The sequence below is a fragment of the Lepidochelys kempii genome, chromosome 2, assembly GCF_965140285.1.
Source record: "Lepidochelys kempii isolate rLepKem1 chromosome 2, rLepKem1.hap1, whole genome shotgun sequence".
NCBI lineage: Eukaryota > Metazoa > Chordata > Testudines > Cheloniidae > Lepidochelys > Lepidochelys kempii.
In genome coordinates this window covers 114,410,183-114,427,989 of record NC_136381.1, presented here as the reverse complement: position 1 = coordinate 114,427,989, position 17,807 = coordinate 114,410,183, and the positions used below count along the sequence as shown (strand labels likewise).

The window sequence follows — 17,807 nt, the reverse complement described above, 5'->3', positions numbered from 1 at the left end:
TTCTGGAATGAGTTTTCATTTTGAAATGATCTTTCATTTAGAATTTTTTAAATTTTGCATTATATAATTCAAAATTTTACAAGTTTTTAAATCTAAAGGCAATGTTTTGATCAACCTGAAGCAAGCAAACAAACATTTAGAATCTTTCTTTGAGGAGAATTACAAAATTTTCAGTTTTTGCTTATTTAGAATGAAGCCGAATACTGAAATCCCTCGCAAAATGGAACTTCCATCCTCTATACTGCTCTAGATGTTCAAAGGAAGAGGGTTTTTTAAATTATGTATTATTTATAAGAGGAGGTTCAGAAAGTGAAAAAAGATGGTTCCACAAAAGCATTGCTAATGGCCACTGTGAGGCACAAGAAAGAAATGAGTCACAGAGCTATTTACGTTGGGAGCAGTATTGCTCTAAGAATGGGTCAAACAATAACTTGTAGCTAAGAGAACCTCAATGCAGTTTGGACAACAGGAAGTTCTTTGGCTCGCCACAGAGATCTGCTGCTTTGAAAAAGGATCCTGATTCCAGTTTGCATACATTTCTCAGGGCTGTTCTACACAGTTTTGTACCAATTTAACGAAGGTTACTTACCATAAATTTATCAAAATAAGCTAGATCTATGTAATAAGCTGTACAGATATAGCACATTTATACCCATATGACTGCATTCACACTAGGGGATTGTAAAAATTTAACAACCCCTCATGGAAAAAATATCAAGTTTTTTCTAGACTTGCTTCTGTCCCATGAAAGTGTTTGCCACCCAAAACCCCAGTATATTAGTTGGTAGCAAGAAATATTTTAGCCAGATCACTTAGGGACACTGTCAAGATAAAAATCACAAAAAGATCCAAAGCTTACTGAAGTTAACGGTCAGACTCCATTGACTTCAGTGGGATTTGAATTATCCCCTTACAGTGTAAGGAAACAAATCCTGATAAGTGACGCTTAATGCATTAATAAAAATGAATCTTAAAATATATCATGCTGATTTCCTTACGCTACCCCCTATTTTTTTCCAGTTTGGACTGTGAAACAAGTAGAGCTGTCTGAAGAACTGGAAATTGCCTTTCACAGGGGATTTCATTTTTAAAAAATTTTTTTTTCATTATGATTAGGAACGAAACCTGAAAATTTTGAAATTCTCCACAAGGAAATTTTAAAAAGCCATCAGTTTAGATCTATTTGACTTTTTTTACATTTTATATTCTAATACATAATAAACATTGTCATTTTGGAAAAGGAAAACTCAAAATGTTTCGTTCCACAAATGTTGAAACAAGATGTTCTGACATTATTGGAACTTCCCCCTTTTTTCTCCAAAACGAAATTTTGTTGAAATCAGCATGATTTCAGAAAGTGTTTAGATTTCAACAGAACTGAATTCTCTAATGGAAAACTATTCCCTCAAAGTTTTTTTTTTTCTTTTTCAACCCCCTTTAGAAATTGGACATGTTCCTTTTGATTAGATTCACTTTCTGTTTAAAGTCAACTCCTCCTTCTGGTTCTCATGAACTAGACCATTGTTGTTTCCACTGCTGGGTTTCTTTCAGGGGAATATTTAAATCTTCCAAATCTAACAAAACTTTCTTTTTGAAACTAATGACCTGATTCTGTGGGCAGAGTCTGGTGCTCATTTAGAGCCCACCAGTGTGGATCAGATTGTTGGTTCTTTTTATGTAACCAGGAGAAAAAATATGCCCTGTGTTTTCCAAATAGACCTGATTGAGAAGAGCCCTATACCTACTGAGAGGTTGTGAGTAATGTTGAGCTCATCTATTTACTCACACAGCAAAGGTTGAGTAAAATGTGGGCTTTGCCTTACAATGCGTCTTTACAAGTTAAATCAGTGACTAACTCCTAACTACATCTTATTTCAGCTTGTGGGTGCGGGTTTCTTCACTCTAAAACACCACGGAGGCTAGATTAACTGCTGATAATTTCACATGCTTTATATCTGTAAATTACTGTTCTATTACTCATGTCATACGGGAAGTTATAATAAAACACCCAAACATAGTGAAAGGTTGCATGCTTTCCTTGTTTTAAATATATAAACAGTTGCATTAAATTGGAAGGAATCATTCTTTCAGCACATTATATGAAACAGAGCACTGACTGTTGAGGCTAATGTTTCAATTCATGCTGTACTCTGCAGTTTTGCTGTATATTTAACACTAAACCAACATTTTGTTACGAAGGTTACAAATCCCCAAAGTAGAATTTGCAACATGAAAGTGAAAGAAACAGAGACTAATTTTATTGTTTTGAGTCATTTAAATCAATCATATCACAGGAAACTGTGGTATTTTTGAAAGAGGATAAATTTGTATGTTGTCTGAATAGAAATATTTGTTGTTTGATTACAAAACTCAGTACAAATGCTTTTTCTTTCCTTTAGATATTAAAATATCCTGGCACAATAAATGCTGTTTTCTTACCATGCTCAAAGTGTGACTCTTTACAGAATGTGAAACAAATAAGCAACCAAAAAATAACGGGGAGGGAGAATATTTCTGGAACAAACGTCATCTGCTGTTTGTTTCCTCCCAAATAAGACAGTAGTTGTTTAACTGGGAGGGGAAACGTCAGAACGTGGCTGAACTGGTGAACTGTCCTGCACTGCTGAAGTCTGGGCCAAAGCTGTCAGGGTGGTGCTGCTGCTGAGGAAATGAGTCTATGAGAAAGTAGAAGCAACTAGCAGCAACTGTTAGACAAATACAAGTCCCTCAGGGGAGGCCTGTTTCCCTCAGTCCTTGTTTACCTAAAAAAACAAGTGAAGGCAAGGGCAAGGAACATGGCAGAGTGGGGTAGCAATGATTCTGTTTCACTATATGGGCTTGTCTGCTCTTGAATTTTACCAAAATAGCTATTCTGCAATAATTATTTTGGAATTAGCCCCTAGGTGTACACTCTTATTCTGGAACAAGAGTGCCTTTTTCTGTTTTAGCTTAGTCCATGGTAGAAACGTTGATATATCTAAATTCTGAAAAATTTCAACTAGAAAATGCTGAAATGTTTTGTTTTGGGATGGGTCAACATCCACTTGTGTCACTGCAGTGCCTCATGGAAGTTGTCATTCTGGGTCCCTCATGGCCCCATTCTCTCCTATAGGTCCTGCTCCCTGGCTGGATGACATCTAGGATGCATCACAGTCCCCCTGTGCCTGAGCTGCTATGGTTCATCATAGTCCCATATTTTGTCTTCTGTTGAATTTTCTGAGAGAAAATTCTGCTGACATCTCTCTTTTCTTGTGAAAAACTTTGATTTTGATGAAACTCCATTTTCCAATGGGAAAACATTTCATTAGAAATTTTTTGACTGGCCTTTCTTCCAAGACAGTGGGCACTTCCATAAATCAATGAGAAAAAGTGAGGGGGTTTTTTGCCATTGTTTTAGTGCTCAGAGCTGTTACTAATCTGGGATTGACTATACCTACTGTACACATAACATATACTTCTATAACACATTCCAGCTGATGATATCAAAGGAATTTTCAAACAATGAATGTAGCTTCAATTCACCCCTGCATATTTTACAGATGAGGTAGCTGAGATACCGAGAAGTTGCCCAAGATTACACAGAAGTCTCTGGCAGGGGATAGAACCCAGGTTTCCTGACTGCCAGACTACTGTCCCTTTACAACAAGACTCTCCTATCTTTTTGAGAGCATGAAGGGAGAGCACGGATAGAAGGAAACTTGTAAAAGAAGGCTTTTTATTCTTATTCCTTGGATACTTGTTACACTTACGAGCATGAAAATTTTGTTATAAACCACCACTCAGCCAGAAATCCTCAATGAGGGATCTTCTAAGCCATCCCTCATTGTCTTAGGCAATTTAAGGCCATTTGTAAAAGGTGGTATTTTCATTTTATGAGAGGAGCTGATACAGCTACGTTCTAAACAATTTAAGCATTCCAGAATTGTTACCTCACCACAATTTCCTGCCTTCGGGTTTCTTTTTGATTTGATTTGCAATTCCTGCCAGCAAGACATATTACCTAAGTGAGGGTTTATCTGTTTACATCATTGCTGCTGCTGATTTTCTATGACTTAAGGATAGGCTATTCCTGCCTGATAAGAGCTTCCAAGTTGTGTGTGTAAAATTGTGTGTGGAGGCCAAACACCATTTTTGGTCAGAGGAAAATAGGTAATTGTGTACAAAAAGGGTATAAGTGTAAATGTTGCTGCTGCTTAGAAGGCTCCTTTGAGTATGGTTGTCTCTAGCTATTATTTTGGGCAGGGAGAAGGTTTACATATATGTAGAGTGCATAATAATATAGTTCTTTGAGAGGCGAATATCTTTCAATTCAGTAGCATCGCCAAGACCCACAACACACTGACAAGCAGAGACTCTGTTAACAAAAGCAGGCACAGCAGCTTGCTTAGGACAGAAGGGCAGGTGTTGCAAATCTGAGAAAAGATATTCATCATTATAGAAGTCAGAGCAAGGAGCCCTGGGATCAAGTGTTCAAGCTCTCTTTAATACTTACAGACTGTTTTACCGATCCCTTGAGAGTACGGATTTGGGGTGAGGGATTGCTTCATTATTCAGCCAAAGGAATCAAGGGCAAAAAAAAAAGTTCCCTTTTAATTAGGCTTTTCTTTTACAAAGGCTCTGGAATCTTGTTGCTACTGTGCTTTTCTCTTAGTGCAACAGTAGCATAAATAAATTGCAAAACAATATGGAGATTATGAGGAAAGACACATCTTTTATTTATTCCTTCTCCTTCCCCCTTCAGTCCCCGATCCATCTCAGAACCTTTCATATCCAGCAGACTTACAGCTCCCTTTCATCTCAGTGTCATTATTTTGGTCTAGAACATGTCTTGCTCATTTACAGCCAGAGGAAACTTCAGGAACTGGAAATGTGTAATGCTCACTGTCTGCAGCTAATCAAGGGAGGTCACTGATAGTGAGTTTGTCATCCACTGAGTCTGTCATTAATGTGTGATTGGTGAGGAATCAGGGTTGTTGGTTCAAACCTCTATCGTGTCAGGATTAGAATAATCCTTTCCTGAGTAACTGGAGCACAGATAGTCCTACACTGGCTTCCTGTGAAGCCCTGAAGAAGAGTTTCAGTTGTATTCAGTAGCAATAAACCAGCAGATGTGAGTCAGGAGAGGAATGCAGGGCTGAACTGACAGCGGAATCGTTCCTTCCCGGCCAGTGCTAAGCAGGCTGGTAGCATCTATTGCTGGAGATCAAATGCTTTATAAAACATGTTATAGTCTATAAATAGTGGGCGGTTTAGCAATGTATCTTCATGCAGTACAGATGGTCTTTCATAACTTACAAGGGACTAAATTAATCCTGTTATAAGTCAGTCTAAACAAATGGTCTTTATTTTCCTCAGAAAATGACTCAGCCAGAAAAATGCCTATCCAGGCTTTCTAAAATCCAAGTTTAGGCAGGAATTTTAGAGGAAACAGGTGTTTTAGTGCTCTGAGTTTGCATCCCGATAAGAAGTTTGCATTTAACCATTGAACAGACCCAGGATTTTACATACTCATGCTGCAACCGGATATTTGTACAGAATGCCCTATTGATTTCACTGAGTAGCTTTGCACATGGAATGAAAGCATAGTGTGGCCTCAGTTGCTCTAGCTGGTTGTCAGACTAAGATTTAGTTGCTCATCAATTATGTTCTCCAAAGAGGCAATTTATCCAGGCCTCCTTCAACCGCTTTTGAAGGTGCTTACTTACATAGCTTCAGGCAGAGGTCTCTGAATGAGGTTCATTACTACCTAGTCTCAGGGATGGGGGAAGGAGAAATGAGGTGGGATTTCCACTAATAAAACCAGTCTAACTGCCCCAATAAAGATCATATCTCCACCTGTGAAGCAAGCCAGTAGTTTTCAGATGGCAATTTCATCCACCTGCAGATCCTCACACACAAAATGATGCTTTTCTTCCAAAAAAGAATAACTTTGAAAGTCCAAATAAACTTCTCTAGAGCATGAGTTGAAATGATTTCACAACTCTTTGTTGCCTTTTTTGAAAATTTACCTGTTACCAATGAAAACAAAACTATAATAAGTCGAAAGTCTCGGAAGTTTTCCAAAGGCCCAAAATGGAAAAGGCTGAGGCTAGAAAGAAAAACACCTGACCTTCTGGCCAATATAAACTTCAAGATGAAAGTTTAAACTATGGCACCTTCTTGTCCCTCACTTCCTGCTGAAGTCTCCCTCCCTCTTCTGTCTGCTCCAGATTAGTATGCATTTATTTACTGATGGCTGTGCCAGTCAGCGGTTCTATATCATGTGAAACAGAAAGGGTTTTACAACATTGTTCCTCCTCCCACGTTGGGCAGGTTCCCTGTATCATGCATGTACACTGAAGACAACTGCCAAGCTTTATATTTACTTTAGGTTTTATATTAAAGTATCCCTTCTTATCACCATTATCTGGCTTCCAGTTCTTCCAGGTAGGGACATACTGTCACCACTATCAACACTTAATTTTTTTAAATATCATCCTCCATCAAGACAGTGCATCATAAAAACTGGGCATTTTATTTAATTAAACAAGGTAAATATGGCTTGGCTAATACGCAATACACCATACTGCCTAATGAGTTCTAAGCTCCTATGTGCTAACAAAGGCAGTGGGTGGAGTGTTATGGAGCAGACGTGCCTTGGGGATGGGAAGATGCTACCACATCTGTCACCAGCCGCTCCTCTAGGAGCAGGCCCAGAATAGTCTCCCTTTGCTGTGAAGTCTGGTACCCATTATGCACCTGACCTTTCTTCTCCCTGTGCAGCATCTGTTCAAGCAGGAAAGAGGGGGATCTGCAGGGATAAATAGCAGCCTGTTAAGAAGCAAAGTGAGTGGAAGCCCAGCACATCATTCTCACTCATAAATTCTTAAGCCATCAGGCTCAGACTTTGTATTTATTACCCTACTGTTGCATAGTGCACATAACCTGCTTTGAAACAAAGATCTGAAGGTCAAGGCACCCACCTTGCTGTTGAAAGGTGAACCATCAGTACCACCCAAGCTTCTCTGCACAGATGGTGGGACTTGATAAACATCTTGCTCCTGTAGACCATGCCCAGTAGGTACCTGGTAGATGCCCTGATTCAGATGGGAAGGTGGCACCTGGTATACCGGGTCCCAAGTTGAAGCCTGTGAGCTTGGCGTTTGGTAGACTTTCTGTTGGTTATAGGCATGATGCATTGATCTTGAATTGGACACGTCCTGGTTAGACGGACTATCCTGTACTGGGCCTATCAAAAGTTTCACCCGGTTGCCTGGAACAATGCCTTGTCGGCCATGTAAAGAGCAGAGCCACCATCCTTCCAGCCCTTCAGTGTTCTGTTCTATCACTGTCAAAATGTCTCCTTTGCGGAAGGCCAGCTCCTCTGCGCACTCTGGGACATTATCATACAAGGCTCTTGCCATAAGATTCTATAGAGAGACGGGGGGAGGGAAGGGGGAAGAGAAATTGAACAGGAATTAGAATTTCAACAGCACCATTCAGAGCTTAAAGCACATTCAGTTCTGGATGCATCTAGCTTCCTGGGAGGAATAAGAATTGCTTTTAAAAAAGAAGTTAAATAACATGAAAAAGACACAATATGGAATTTCTCTCTCCAAAAAACCAGGTAAAATGCCAAGTTTACATTACAGATATTGATACTGAGAGATTTCCCAGTAATGCTAACAGCCAGGTAGAGATTATCAGAGTATACCGATAACAAAAAAGGCTTTGCATGTATGCTGTTGGCCTGAACACAGAGGAATCCAGGCATTCCTGAGTTTTACTCTCAGCTCAGACACCTATTCCTCCTATTCCACTTATTACTTTGAGCTAGTCATGTCATTCCTCTGCCTTAGTTCTCCCATTTGTATAATAAGGATAGCAACAATACTTGCCTGCCTCACAGAGGTGTACTGATTAACTAAATTACAGTTAGAAAAATTCCTTGCAGGTGAATAGAACTCTAAGTGATATAATTCAGAAGATCAACTGGGAGAATATAATCTGCGGGCCTGAGTTTTTCTGAATGATCAGAGTGGTTACTCTTTACACTTACGAGCATGAGAATTTTGTTATAAACCACCACTCACTGGTGGTGGTTCATATCCAAATCTCCCTTTCCTCATTCTTTCCATAATCTCCTTTGCCATGGAATAACACTTTCAGTCTAATAGAGATAAAATGTCCATTGATAATAATGCCCAAGAACAGCAAAGCAGGGCCCTTAAAGTATATGTTTGTTTTCCTTTGTGTACAATGAATATGCCTATTGAGAGAATGCTGTCTCATCATTATTATTAAACATTTATATTTCTGAAATGTCCAGAGGCCTCAGTTGAGGTTATGGACACATTGCACTAAATGTTGTACAAAACCATATTGTGCTGTCCTTATCCCAAAGACCTTCCATCTAGTTATATAACTTTATTATGCAAGCCTATCCATACATATCTAAAAATATGCTGTCGCCTTTCACAGACCAAACACGCTTTCCCTCTTGCTCTCTCTTTCTGTATGCATGTCTGTCTGTCTGGCACATTCAGTACTGAGTAGTCAGCCAATGAGGTATTCAATGGAAAGTAGGCAGGCAGTGTATGCTGACATTCCTGGAACCCTCACAAAGGCCCTCAGCATTTCATTTCTTGGCTCTGGTGATGTTTCCAAGTGCGCTGGCAACTACTACTCCACGCCTGCCTGCTTTGCAGTGAAGGCAGTCGGCAGAAACAGTTATAAACTAATTTTAAGCACTTGGGAAAAATATAAGGGGTACTGTATTTGAAGTGCTGTAGTTAAAATATTTGGATGCGGTGCACATAAATGAAACAGTGCTAATTTATTGAAAAAAGGCATGTGGCTTGCTTCAACCGGCTCATGGATTTACCTTGCCTCATTTAAAAGGATGCTGACAAAGGCTTTTTAATGATGATTTGATTTGGTGTATTTTTATCCTTCCCCTCAGGCATTCCAAAGCAATATTTTTTATCCCCACTTGTCCTCTTTTCTCATCGATCTCCCTCCTTCTCCCATGCTTCTTAGATAATATCCAAGCTTACTTGGCTTTGCTTAGCTCAGTGCTCCCCATAGTCTGGGGTGTGCCATGGGGATACTATGAAGGATTAACTGGGCGGTGCAGAAGATGTATACATGAAGATGGGTAGGCCTTTAACACACAGCAGGCCTGAACTGGGTGCACATGATTTGGTTTCATTTTCCAAATGTGAGCTCAGCTTTCAAAAGTTTGGGAACAGTTGGCTTAATTTGTCTTATGTCAGCATTATCACTGAGGTCAACATGAAATACGGTTTGGTCTTACCTGGGTGGACAGAACAACCATTTTAAAACTGTATTGCAAGTTAAAACTACAGCACCAGTGCCAAATTCCTCCCTGGGCTAAGTCCGTTCATATAATGAGCCTTTGATGCTGAGAGATTTCAGTGGGGTTACATCAGAGAAGAACTTGGCCCCTGTCTTTACAGCGCTGTAAGATTATCCTGTAGCATGCTTAGAGCTGTCCCATCTGCCCTGTTACATCACAATTCCCTGACTATAAAGATTTTTCTGTAAAGTAGGGCCCTAAGAAGCTCAGAAGGGAAGAACTCCTGTGCAGTCTATTTAATCGGATTAATCTATTATCTATCTACATGTACTTCTAACGTGCCTTTCACTGTAGTGATTAGGTATCAAGTCTCAGTCCTCTTTGGCTTGCCGCGGCTGTTTAATGGGGCCTTTGAAGGTGGAGTAGTTCAAAGATGGGGAAAGAGGAGGAAGACTGCATAAGGTCCACCAATATTTCCACAGTAAATCAAGAATAAATGACTGGCTAATCCAAAAAAACCAAAACATGAAAGATTTGAGAGACCCTGATAGTTTCTGTGGAACAATATGCCGGACAAAGCCCTGAGCGGTGCTAGTATTAGAGCAGATAAAAATTCCCATGTGAAAATCCTTCCAGTTGCTTATTATCTTTTCCCTGTGGCCTGCTCCCCATCTGGTTAGCAGTATGTTAATGTTTTCTGGGTCTGTCTCAAGTACTGCTTCGCTGCAAATACTTTCCGGCCCTCATTGTCGATGTTAACTGAGGCACCAGAAGGTCAGTTATCCTCATTTGGTGTCAGTTATTTCACACCATTGTCCTCAAGTGCTTGCAGAGATTAGGATTTTGAAAACGGCCCTCAGCAGCACCATCAGTGTCAGGGAACAATGCAGCAGGTATTGACTCGCAGGGGAATATTTTCAGCCAACGGTGAATGACCACTAGAAGTTTTCGACATTCATCTAGTGCCTGCCTGTAAGTAGGTGGGCTCAGTAAGTAGTAACTGCATTGACTGCTCAGTTGCCAGTGCAGTTATTTCCCCCCCTGTCATCCCTCTCCCGGAGACAGAGCAAATCTTCCCAGTCCTGATTCTTACTCAATGGGAAGTTCTTTAATTTCCTGGAGGGAAATAAGATACCTCCCAGGTGCTACATTCATTAGCATATTTGCCTGTAGAAAAAATTAAGCTGCTCACACAAGCGTGTAGACAATAACTTTTGAAAATCACAGCCCTTCCCCTGCACCAGAAGATGCAAGCTGGTTATTTATAGTTATGATGCTGTCCAAATGTTACCTTTGCTGCCCCAGGCATCAGTTACTCAGCCCTGTTCATCATTACCACCACCCCCACACATCAGACTGTAGGGCTGTGCCATTTGTCAGTATATTACTTCCTGCCTGTCTCATAGTCATTTCTTCTCTGAAATCTCTTCAGAAACACAGAGAAGTAAACAAGGCACTACGGAAAATACCAACCCACAAATCCAGTTGGAAACACATTTTATTTTTATGTGCAGGGAGGGATTTTGAAGTTGCTAAACTTCCCAGGCTAAATCTTGTACTGTCTGCACATGGATGGTGCCGGGTGCAGTCAACCAACACGGATTAGTGCCGCCATTTAAATCAGAAGGAGCAGATGACACTTCCTTAGAATTTAGGAACAATTTGGAGTCCATGTTTGAATTTAGCTGTTTGAGGAGCCTTATTTCATCTAGTCTGATTCAGTGCATGTACTAGCCCATTGGGGACCCTAAGCAGGAATATTCCCCCATTCCCAACGCGCGCACACGCAAATAATTAATGGGGGGGCCCTTGAGCTGCTCGGGGCCCTGAGCAATTGCTAGTCTGCTTACGCCTATTGCTGGCTCTGTCTCCTGTCACAACATGTCCTTCTTGATCTAATAATTCTAATAAGGGCAAGGTTCTGATATCACTCATATGATCAATGTCAGTCCCACTAAGGTTGGTTCTTTCCAGAACTACAGCATAAACAGACTTTTCAAGTGTTCCCTGATGGGAACCTTTGCTCTACTGTCTCTTCTCTTTGCCTCTTAGCCTGCAATTCTTTACTTGCCTTTTACTTTTTAAATGACCACGTTTCAAAATACGGTAATGAAGTATTGAAGCTCAGTAAATTGTCTATTCAGTCAGCCCATGTGAATAATAACTTTTCCTGCCAAATCAAACTATGGGTACCATCTACACATCAAGCTGGAGATGTAAACTCCCATCTAAGGAGACATATCTGTGGTGGTTCTGATCGAGCTAGCATGCTGAAAACAGAGCGTAGCCATGGCTGTGCAAGGGGTGGGAGGGACTAGCCGCACCCAGTGCATACCTATCATCTTGGATGGGTGCGCACTCGGGACAGCTGCTATAGCTACCCTCTATTTTTAGCACACTACCTTAAAGGTAGCTTCTGCAGGTGTGTCTCTTTGAGGTGGAATTTTCACCTCTAGCTTGAAGTATAGATATGCCCTCTCTCCTTCAACCTAACCTTCAGGAAAAAATCAGTAATGTAGAGGAGTCTATCAATGTCTCATTAAGGTCAACAAATCTGAAATCTTCTGGATCAAACCTGTCAGTTCTAGAATTGAGAAACCCCTTTTGAAAATATTCTACTTCAAGCCCTCCCCTCTTAAAACTAAAAAGGTGTTAGCAAAAGGACCCTGTATTATTATAAAGAAAATATTGCAGAGAAAAAAGACACCTCTCTGGTAGTCAGGTCCCAAACTGTGTAGGGCTTTATAGATACAAAGCAACACCTTAAATTCTACCTGGAAACTATTTGGAAGTCAGTGCAGATTGCATTAGTGCAATAGACCTTGCACATGAAACATCACTTAGTAAAGAAAGTGTCAGTCGGCCTGCTAAATTTCTAAATGGTGTAAAACCCATGTAGGATGCTTTGTAGCAGTTTAATCTGTAGGTGTCAGAGGCATGGAAAGTTGTAGCAAGGACCAAATCCAAGAGAAAAGGTTTCACCCTCCTTCACAGACACAGTTGAAAGAACAGTCTTGCTCGCAGCTGCTACACGAACATCCAGCCAAGGATATAGCATTATCTACAAACTGTGAGCCTAAATGATAATTGGCAGGCGCACTTAGTCCATCAGGGCATTGAACGAAGAGTGGCCATTTCTTTTGGTTGCTTTCCACAGTCAACAAGCACAAGTTTCATCTGGGTTAAGACTCAGCTAATTATCCCTCATCCAAGCCTGATAGTGTGGCTGGGGGCCAGAGTGAGGGCAGCCAGCTTCAACAGTGTTACTAAGCATGCTCAGTACAAGCCATCCAGCAATTCTGAGGGAGTACATGACCCCATGCATCATCTCTGGTTAAGTCTCAGCTAATTTTCCCTCCTCCAAGCCCCTATCTCAGCCAGACAGTGTGTACGTCTCTTACCTACACAAGTGAGATTAGAGGTGATGAAGACATGGAACCTGATGCAAGATTCCTGTTGATATCAATGGGCTTCGTTTGACCAGGCCCACAGAGCTGAATATCATTAGGCTGCTGTAAGCAACTTAAGTCCATTCTTCCTTACTACCCCTGTTGAAGCCTCAAAGGGTGTGTCTACACTGCACTTTGGAAGGAGCCTCCCAGCGCAAGCTGGCAGACTTGGGCTAGTGGGACTTGCACTAATGCACTAGAAACAGCTGTAAAGACGGAGCTTTGAAGTTGCCTCTCAGGCTGGAGCTCAGGCTCTGACATCCACCCACCTCCCCTTGGCTTCAGAGCCTGAGCCCCAGCTTCAAAGCACTGTCTCCACAGCTATTTTTAGAGCACTAGCACCTGAGTCTGTCAACACAGGCTCTCGCTCCAAAATGCTGTGTAGACATACCCTCATTCTCATTAGCAGGCGGGGTTATTCTGGGTTTAATTTAAGTTTACTCCTTGGGGCAGGCATAGGTGCTGGAACTAGGGGCTTGAAGTAGTTTCCATCATATACAGGGTTTACAGTTTGGTTCAATGGCTCTCCTACAAATTGTTCCAGCACCCCTGCAGGGATCTGTCACTTTACTTGTCTGAAGTATCAAGCACTGAATAAGTATTAATGTGGCTGTCTGAAGCTTGTTACATTGAAGGCAAAGGCCCAGCAGTGGCCTCTTTATATGATGAAGGGTTAAAGAGCACTTTAAGGCTACTTCCTTAACAAGTGAGAAAATCAGCTGTAGGTAACAGACCTGATGAGAAACTTTTCTTTGGGTTTGTTTTGTCAGGCGAGGAAATTGTACAAAGGTCCCTTTATATTTCTAATACAATATGCAGTAATTGCTAATGAAAGGCCAGGAGCTAAAATCTCGAGATAGGTGCTCTATCAGGCAGTAGTGGAGAAGGGAATATAGAAGGTAAAAGTGAGATCAGTTACTTTAATGATACTGTAATGAAGGCACGCAAACTTGGCTCAGCTGAGGAACCCAACTGTGCTTCCCAAAATGGAGCAGATTGCAGTCGCTCTTTGGTTCAGGGAGCAGGCTGCTCAGATCAAGATGGAGCATCAGTGTTCTTGACCCCTTTAGTAAAGCTGAAGTTAGCTTGGGCCACGATATAAAGCTGTCAGGTTTCAGAGTGGTAGCCTCGTTATTTTTGCTGATACAGACTAACACGGAGTCCTTGTGGCACCTTAGAGACTAACAAATTTATTTGGGCATTAGCTTTCATGGGTCATAAAGCTACGTGAGCCACTTAATGGCTTGTAGGCTGTGCTTTGCACCCCTGATTGCATAATGGTACAACAGCCAGGCCTTAACAACAAGTGCTCCTGGGCCCTTACAACAAATCACTGGATGTGAAAAGCAGCTCAGCCATAGGCTATGTTCTCATCATAACATTGCAGTAACATTGGAGGCCTCCCAGAGGCCTCAGCTGGGATCAGGGCCCTATTGTGCTAGGCACTGTACAAACATATAACAAAAAGATGGTGTCTGCTCCAAAGAGCTTAAAGAGCTCATCTTAACCTTGGGTGTTTAAACATCGAGAGTTACCTTCCCTGAGGCTATTAAAAAAGCAGGGATGTTAGAGAAACCTTGTCCAGTCACCAGTGGGTCAAATTCTGGGCACTGGAACACAAAGGAAGCCTGATCCTGGTGGTTGGAGCCAAGAGGTTTAGCTGGAGCATGTGCTGTAGAAGTGGTCTGGAAAAGCATGTTGGTGGCAGCTGATTAGGAGTTTTATATGAGAGACCTAAACTGTACACAGATAATTTCTGGTTGAATGTAGATTAGAACTTTGTCACCCCAAATACTGTGCATATTTGAGATAAGAGTAGAATTTAAAGCACTATCTAATCAAGTGTTTTGCCCATCAACAGGGGTTTCAGGATCCCTAAATTTTATATAATTCCAAATGATCTCAATTGAAAAAGAACTAATTATAGAACATTAAATAATCCTCAAACAGCAGCTATCCTTGCTTTAAGACACTTAGTAAAATAGCATCCCAAACTACAGACCTGGAGGAATTCCATCATTGTAAACACAAATGCATTTGCCAGCAAAGACAGATTGAGAGAAGGATTTGTTGTATGCTGGACTCAATAAAGTGTGTTCTCTTCAGAAATTTAAGGAAGAAACAAGACTATGAGGCCAGTAGTTCACTTGCATGGCAAAGGCAGGTTGGAGCAGATTTTAATAAGCATTTAGGCACCTAATAGATGCTTACTTGTATCTTTGGGATTTTCAAAAGAACCTAGGCATTAAAACTAACAGGAGTTAGGAGCCTGGGATCTAGACAGATCCTGCATTTGAATGGCATTACTGTGGGACCCTGTATTTTTGAAACTCTCAGTAGGCACCTCTCTCTTTCTTTAGACTCCAAAATACCTTTAAAAATCTGGCATGCTGTCCTTTTGATTTGTTTGTTCTTCAGAGCAGGGACGTAAGATGATGCTCTGACACCTCTGATGCAACAAAAAGGGAAAACATGGCTACTAGGGCTGTAACAGCTAAAGAGAGGAGAAGACAAGGTGACAGGGAGAGAACTGTGGAAGGGTTCATTCCTTCTGTTAGTATAAACAGGGAGGATGACGTAGGTAACAAGACTGTGCTGGGTGAACACTGCCATAAAGCAAACACTGAGGCAAATAGTGAGATAATAAGTGACATATTATGGATTAAATACAATGGGTTCTTTACAGGCAAAGTACTATGGTGCAGTGCCAACATTTAACTCCTCACCAGGCCGTGCTAATGAATGAATGAGGAAAAAGTTTAACCGACCACACTTTTGCCAGAATCTCATGCTACTGTGGCGGAAGTGGGTGAAAATGTTCCTGAGCACGTACACTTATGTGTACACCTGTATGTGGGCTGACTATTCTTTTTTTATTACTGCCTGTGCACACAGGGTTTATAATTATTGCCTTTCCTACGCAAAGAAGGGCAAGACTTCTCATTTCAGTTATCAGACAAACTACCTCAAACTCCAAACAGCCCCTTTTCTGTGTTAGACAGTTGCAGGAAAAGGGAAAGAAAACAGAAATAAAGGAATGATGTGAGTCTACGCACAACCGGTGGCTTTCATTTGACCGGATAATTTTTAATCTCCGATAACATGATTTTATATTGATTCTCCTTTTTTTTGGTTTGTTTGAGGTTTTTTGTCAGTATCCCTTGTTTCTGCTTCAAGTCACTAAGTAAATTTCCACGGGTCTGATGTTAGCTTCAGGAACCCAGCATTTATGTTGCACTGCCCCTTATATAGTGCTGTGAAGCACAATCACAGTGTCTTTGTCTCACTCCTCCATCAGAGCAGAGGCGGAGGGGGGGAACCAAGTGGAAAATCCGAGTGTCCTAAAATAAACGAATTAGACACAAGCAGTGGCAGGGGCCCACTCAGAACACACCAGTAGAGAAAGACAATCATGCTGTATTGTGCCTGTTGACAAAGACCAGCTTCAGTCTCAGAGTTATCAGGCAGTTTTGCATCAGTTCTTTTTTAAGTTCTGCCTCCCTGCCCATTTCCTTCATCGCTGCCCTAGAATAAAGGAGCTATTGTACTGTACTTTCAAGGAAGAAAACTATTGAAGCACTGTAGGTAACAAGTCTATCTGTAAGAAACTGGGTTTTATCGGGACGATTTCTTCTGGGACACTAAAAAGAATTCATTTGGCTCTTGTGGACTTTAAGGCCAGACGGGACCACTATGACCATCTGGTCTCAAACTGTGGGTCAGGACCCCAAAGAGGGGCATGACCCCATTTTAATAGGGTATCTAGGGCTGGCATTAGATGGCCTGGGCCTGGGGCTGAAGCCAAAGCCCTAGCCTCACCGCTCAGGGCCAAAGCTGAAGCCCAAGCCCCACCACCGGGAGGGGTGGTGCTTCAGCCCTCGGCAGCGGGGCTTGGGCTTTGGCTTTGGCCTCCCCACCCAGGGCATTGGGGCTCAGGCAGGCTCAGGCTTCACTCCCTCCTCCTGGGGCCTTGTAGTAATTTTTGTTGTCAGAAGGGTGGTTGCAGTGTAATAAAGTTTGAGAACCCCTGGTCTAGTCTGACCTCCTGCACATTGCAAGCCACAGAATCTCATCCACCCATGCCTGTACTAGACCCCTAACGTCTGGCTGAGTTACTAAAGGGATTGGGGCTCAGTATGTGGTACAACTTGTTATGAAAAGAAGGTGAGGTAGTGCTGCAAGCCATGTAGGTAACAGAGACAACACTTACAGACCTGAGGTGGTTTGAGTATACTGTGGTTTCTGCCACCAATATCTCAAAGTCAGACCTTCTGCCTCAGGGTAGGTTTTCTGCTTGCCTTCCCAACTGAGGGAGCAGGGAAGGGGAGTGAGGGACAGACAGTGAGTGCAGCAATCACAGGTTCTGGTATGTATGCGTGCATATAGACACGGGGGCAGACATATGGACATATAGGTGCATATTCACCCAGGGAAAGAATTGTAAAATGGCCTCGATGCCAACAAAGAAGTATTTTATAAATGCCTTTCTGTCCCTTAGTTCGACTGGCTGGTATCCTGAGGTGTGAGCTGCAGTATGGAGGGAGGGCTTCCTTGGCTCAGAGAGCTGATGACAAAAGGGAAAGCCAGTGTGCATAGGCTTCACAGCACCAGCCCACTTCCCTGATTTTCTACCCCTCTCACTCATAATAAAAAATAATAAATGTGATATTTAAAAAGAGACCTTTTTCCCCCTGGTGAAGTGGTAGCAGCCAAAATAATTAGAGGTCTTGTTAGCTGAAATTAAGGCATTTTCCTTCCACAGTTTAGGAAGGTTGATTTTTTTATTTTTACAGCTAATGAAAGTGAGGGTCTCCTAGCACCAGCCTTAGCCAGGCCTAATAAGGGAAGGTCTTCAGTCCTAAGTACCGTGCCATTCCATTCCTATGCATCTTTGGAGCAGTCATGCTACAGTATGCCAAGTTGTCTGGAGGTTATATGATGTGGAAAATCTTTGGTCTGCAGAGGAGAAAGGCAAGTGTATTATTTCAATGTTCCACTGAGCTGTCCCAGCCCCTTTGTCTCGCCTGAAGGGCCTAAATTTCAGAGACTTCTCTGGACTG

The 17,807-nt window shown here is 41.8% G+C and overlaps 1 protein-coding gene across 1 annotated transcript in view; it reads right to left on the bottom strand.

Moving 5' to 3' along the window:
• Positions 1–17,807, bottom strand: part of NEDD9 (neural precursor cell expressed, developmentally down-regulated 9) — a 48,703-nt gene that overhangs the window by 18,190 nt on the left and 12,706 nt on the right. Inside the window, exon 2 of the mRNA XM_073332057.2 lies at positions 6,963–7,409. Within this exon, the coding sequence (XP_073188158.1) occupies positions 6,963–7,409 (447 nt within the window). The remainder of the gene's footprint in view (positions 1–6,962; positions 7,410–17,807) is intronic.